The 5,667-nt window shown below is 76.1% G+C and overlaps 1 protein-coding gene across 1 annotated transcript; it reads left to right on the top strand.

Annotated features, from left to right (window-relative positions):
- Positions 1-202: 202 nt before the first annotated feature.
- On the top strand, positions 203-4,949 carry H696_06260 (hypothetical protein; the record flags this gene model as incomplete). The annotated part of the gene is made up of 3 exons (XM_009500005.1): positions 203-509; positions 605-1,941; positions 1,996-4,949. Coding segments are annotated over exons 1-3 (4,353 nt in total), but the record flags the coding sequence as incomplete, so codon positions are not given.
- Between the last annotated feature and the right edge of the window lie 718 nt (positions 4,950-5,667).

Genomic DNA, 5,667 nt, shown 5'->3' with positions numbered 1-5,667 from the left:
GCCGAATGGCAGCCTATCGGCCAGCCCGCCGAGCCTGGGACCCCAGTTCCCGACACAAGCAGCACATCCACCCCCCCCCCCCCCCCCCCCCCCCCCACCCCCCCCCCCCCCCCCCTGGGACCCCCCCCCCCCACACACCCCCCCCCCCCCCCCCCCCCCCCCACACACACACCCCCCCCCCCCCTGAGCCCCCCCCCCTCCCCCCGCCGTCGCCCTCGCCGTCGCCCCCGCCAGCGTCCGGCCCGCCGCCCCTCGCGCGCCCGCCAGCCTGGCAAAAACCCTCCCTCGCCCTTCCCACCATCCGCCACGAGCTCTCTGCGGCTCCCTAGACCTCCCCGCGCGGTCTAGGAGCCCGCACGATCTCAGCCCGAACACCACTTCCTCTCCCCCGCCCCCTCCCCCTCTCGCTCTTTCTCTCTCTCTCTCCCCCCTCCTCCGCGTCGACATGTCACAGCTGGCCTCACAGCTTGGGCGCAACCTCGCCAAGCAGGCCCTCACCCCGGGGCATGGTATGTCCCCCCCTCACTGCCGCATGCCTCCCGCCCGGCATTCGGTCCTCCCCCTGCCCCCTCCCCCTGCCCCCCGCTGACATTGCCATTCGCAGCCTCCATCGGCACGCAGTCGCTGACGGTGCCCATGCGCACCGGGCCCACCTCCCCGTCGGCCAGCTGGCTGCCGGCCGTTCGCCAGCCGGCCAGCTCCACAAGCATCACCGTGGTCCCCGGGCCCGGGCCCGGGGTCGGCGGGTCCAACCCGCTGGGTCTGGCCCCGGGCGTGGCCAAGGTCCCCCCGATCGCCGGGGTGCCGCCCGCCTCGCCACACGCCTCCTCCGTCTACTCCATGTACTTCGAGCAGGCCGGCTGCTTCTACTCCGGGGCCGGGGCCGGGGCCGGGGCCGCGGCCAGTAGCGGCTCCGCGGCCGCTGGGTCCGGCTCCGGCGCCGCCTTCGCCCACATCGGCGGCAACCTGTCCGTGGTGCACTCCTTCCAGGCGGCCGCGGTGACCGGCGCCTTCCAGCACATGGTCACGTCTCCCGGCCTGGCCGGCGGCCTCCCCCGGCCGCTGGACCTGCACTCCGGCCTCTCGCGCCTGGCCAGCGGCTATCACTCTTGCTCGCTGGCCGCGCTGACCGGCGGCGGGCAGCCGGCAGCCGCATCGCCGGGCCCCGAGCCGGCTCGCCGGCGCCCGGCCCGGCCACTTCGGCGCGTCCCCCCGCCGGCACGGTCTCCCCCTCCGACGCCGCGACTGGCCACTCGTCCCACCGCCTCGGTGCCCGTATCCATCGCGGCGGCGGCGGCGGCGGCGGCGGCCACCACCACCACCACCACCACCGCCGCCATCGCCGGGGCCACCGCATCCACCGGCTCGAGCTCCTCAGTGGCCGCGCTGGCGGTCGCCGTCGCCCAGCCTCGACTCCCGGTATCGGTGGCCGCCGTCACCACTGCCAGCACCCCGTCGGCCCAGCAGCAACCGGCCCTGGCGAAGGCTGCCCCCGCCAAGAGTCCCCGGGTTGCGGTCGATCCGGCCTCCACCGCGGCGGCGGCCCAGCCCCCGGTCCCGGCTGCGGCTGTGACCCCGGCCAAGACCGCGGCCCCGGTGGCGGTGGCCCCCCCTGCCGGGAAGATGGCGGCCGAGATCCCGGCCCCGCTGGCCGCCGCCGTGGCCGCCACCGCCAGGGTCCCCGCCTCGGCCGGGCCCTCGGCGGCCGAGCGCGCCGTGACGGCCGTGCGCGAAGCCGCCGAGCGCGCCGCCCTCGAGGCCTCCTCCGCGCACAGCCCCCTCATCCGGGCCCTGGCCGAGCTGAACCAACAGCAGGCCGCCACCGCGGCCCCTCCGGCCTCCAGTGACAAGGCCGCCCGCATGGCCCCCCCCTCGGGCCATGGCAGCGGCTTCGCCTCGACGGCCGGGTCCTTTGTCCCGACGCAGTCGCCCTCGGCGCCGGTGCTCTTCCATGCGCACCCGCCCGCGGCAGGCCACGCTCCCCCCCCCGGCCAGGGGGCCTCCCCGGGGCAGCCTCCCCCCCATGGGCGGCTCTCCCGCGCGTCGCTGGTGTCGCCCGCGGCCGCGCTCCTGCTGTACGGCCTGTATGACAATGACTCCGGGGCCAGTTCCAGCTCCCTCCCGACGGACCACCACTCGATCGACGATGAGGATGACGACCACTTCCTGGCCAGCACCCTGGGGCTCGGCACCGGGAGCCCCCTCCGGTCGCCGCCCCCCTCGCACACCTTCCCCACGTCGCACTTCCACGAGGGGATCCTCTCGGCCACCGGCGGCTACCCGACCCCGGAGCCGCAGCCGCCCACCCCCTCGGCCGTGATGCTGCTGTCCCCCTCGCCCTCGGACCACATGTCGCAGTCGTCCAGCTCCGAGTCCCTGTCGCTGGACCTCGGCCACTCGACAAGCCGAATCCACTTTGTGTCCGGGCACCGGCAGGTGGGCCAATCGGCCAAGGGCTTCGGGCCCCTGTGCGGCGGCGGCGGCGGCGGCGGCGGCGGCGGCGGCGGCGGCGGCGGCAATGGCGCCGGTCGAGTGGACGATTTGTCCACCCTCCCGGCGGCGGCCTTCTTCCTGGGCGGCGACATTGACTCGCCCCCCCCGTCCTCCTTCTCCTCTTCCTCCTCCTCCTCGTCGTCGGCCATATCCAACGCCTCGTCGGACAGCTCGTCGGACTTGTCCGACTCCGACACCTTCCTGGGGTCGGGGTTCATCGGGTCGCCCATGGGCGGCCCCGGGCCCGGGCCCGGCTCCCTGACCGCCGCCCATGGGGCCGGGCCTTCCTGGTCCTTCCCGGCCACGACCATTCCCTATGACCACCCGGGGTTCAGCCCGTTGTCCGGGTTCGCGCATGCGGGGGGCCCCTTCTCGGCGGGGACCGCCGGCCCGGGGGCCGCCCTCGGCGGCGGCGGCGGCGGCGGCGGGATGGCCCCTCGGCCGAGTGTCCATTTTGAGGGGGCCCCCCGGCCGCCGGCTTCGGTGGCTGCTCCCTCGACCGGCCCCTTCACGGATGGGCCGCTCTCCTTCCACCAGCTCCTGATGCATGGCCCGCCCGCGGTGCCGACTTCCCGCTACCACCATCATCACCACCAGCACCAGCACCAGCACCAGCACCAGCAGCAGCAGCAGCAGCAACAGCCCCCCCCTCACCACCACCACCACCACCACCATCCTCATCAGCGCGCCGCCGGCGCCGGCCCGGTCGACACCTACGCGGCCGGCTATGTGCCCTACTCGTCGGTGTCTCTGAGTGGCCTGAGCCCCGGGGTGTCGGTGGCCAGCTCGCCGCAATTCCCCCACCCCCACCAGCACCTTGGTGGAGGGGGGAGTGCCACCCAGCCGGCCGGTGGTCCGGCCCCGGCCCAGCCGATGGCCGTGCCCCCGTCCGCGGCCAAGCCCTTCGCCCATGCGGCCGGGCTCGGTGCCAGCATCATCGCCGAGGGGGCCTACCTGGCGGCCAATGCCCCGCCGGCCGCTTCGTCCCCGCCAGGGGCGGCGGCCTCCCATCCGCAGCACCCCTTCGCCCCCCCGGGGTCGCTGCTTCGGCCCGGGCCCGGTGGCCCCGCTGGCTTTTCGCCGCCCCCCTCTCCCCCGTCGGCGGAGTTGGCCTTCTCGTCGTTGGCCGGGTCGCCCATGTCGTCGTCGGCCGGCAGCGGCGGCACCGCCAACGCCCCCCCCACCACCGGCGGCGGAGGGCATGCGCCCCAGGCCCCCCCGCCCAGCGCCTACCACCAGTCCGGCCATCCCCACTACCAGTACCAGCAGTACCACCAGTACCATGCCGCCCTGGACCTGGCCGGGGCGCCCCCCTCGGCGGGGGTCTCCCTGACCGGGACCTCGCCCAGCGCCGGGCCGTCATGGGCCACGGCCGCGGCCGCGGCCGCCACCGGCCCCGGGGCCGGCATGCCGTTGCCCATTCCCCCGGGCAACCGGTCCAGTCGCTCGCACTCGGTTGGCTCCTCGGCCCAGGCCCTCGGCGGGAATGTCGGCGGGGGGGCCTCCACCCCCTTGGTCCTGCCTGGCAGCCTGGACTCCTGCCTGATGGGGTCCACCTCGATGGAGGCCCTCCCATCGAGTGGCATCCTTCCTTCGGGCACGGTGGCCGCCGGGCCGCCGGGCCGCGCGCGGTCCCCCGACTCCGAGGGGGACCTGCCCTCGGCAATGTCCGAGGGGCTGGTGGCTGGCGGGCGACCGAGCCGCTCCGGGCCCGGGCCCGGGCCCGGGTCCCGGTCGGCCACCCTCCCACCGCAGTCCCAGGGGTCCTCCCGTCGTCGAGGCAGCCCGCCCTCGAGCGGTGATGCTGCCTCCGGTGGTGGCGGGGGGGGGCGCACGTCCCCGACCGGCGGTCGCAATGGGGGTGCTGCCTTCCTCATGGCGGCGGGTCCGGTGGACCCGGCCCCCGGGTCGCCCGGCCGCGGCAAGCCCGGTCGGTCTGGTCGTGGCATGGCTGCCTCGGCCGCCATGGGCCCCGGGACCGATGCCGGCACTTTGGGCAAGGGCAGCACGCCCGGGCTGCCACTCGGCCCCGGGCCGGGGCTTGCCCCCTCGGACCCTGTCGCGATTGTGGTGCAGCCCTCCGCGCGTGGGTCTGGCGTCGGTGGGTCCGCCGGCGGACGGGGCCGCCGCGGTGGCCACCACCACCACCACTCCGGGGATCACATCTCGGTGGTGACGGTGGCGGCGTCGCCGGCAGCACTGGCGGCGGCGGCCGCGGCGGCGGCGGCGGCCGCTTCCGAGACCGGCCCCGGCCCTCGTCCCGCCGGCCTGGCGGCTTCCGCGGCCACGGCGCCCGGCCTTCCGCAGCGTCGGGGCCAGCAGGGCGCCGGTCGCTCCGGCTCGCCCGGCGCCACCTCGGCAGCCACCTCCCCCCGAGTGCATCATGACGCCCTGGAGGCCGATGTGCCTGTTTCTGGCGCCCCGGCCGTCGGCGCCGCTGCTGCCTCCTCGGCGGGGTCCCCCGCTTGTTCTTCCTCTTCGCCCCCCTCCTCTTCCGGCAGCGGCAGCAGCAGCAGCAGCAACAGCGCCGGCAGCAGCAGCAGCGAGGCGTGCTCCTGCACGGACCCGGCTCTGCGGCAGTTGCTGGTGGACCTGCACCGGCCGCTGCCGATCACGGTCCCCTGTCTGAGTCCGGCCGCAGTGGCCCTCCTGCTGGAGAATGACCAGTCGGCGCATGTGCCGGACGACGTGCCGGCCCCCCTGGCGGCGGCGGTCAAGTCCGCCGCCCTGGAGGCCCACACCGCGGCCCAGGTGTTCTCGGACACCCCGCTGCCGCACCACCTCCCCCCGGCGGGGGACCATGCCTCGGAGCAGGCCGGCAGCCATGCGGCCACGGCCGGCCACCCCGCGCCGCCCCGTGTGCAGGACAACTCCTCGGCCGCCCTGGCGCAGGACAAGTTTGTCCTGCTGGTGGCCAACTTCGTCCGGTTCTATCACGACCTGCACACCAAGGCCCAAACCCTGCCGCGGCCGGTGTTCGCCCGGTCGGCCGGCGAGTCGCACGGCGATGGCACCTCCGCCGGCCGTGCCTGCACCACCCCCTGCAGCCCGTTCGCCCCGCTGATCGAGGTCGGTGCCTACATGAACCGCCTGTCCGGCTGGGCGAAGTTCATTCGCCACGGGCGCGGCGGCCTGGCGGCCAAGATCCAGGTGCGTGTTCCCGGCCCCCCCCCC

The sequence above is a fragment of the Fonticula alba genome, assembly GCF_000388065.1.
Source record: "Fonticula alba strain ATCC 38817 unplaced genomic scaffold supercont2.44, whole genome shotgun sequence".
Classification (NCBI taxonomy): Eukaryota; order Rotosphaerida; family Fonticulaceae; genus Fonticula; species Fonticula alba.
Note: the sequence above shows the minus strand (reverse complement) of the source record. Positions and strands in the feature narration are given on the sequence as shown.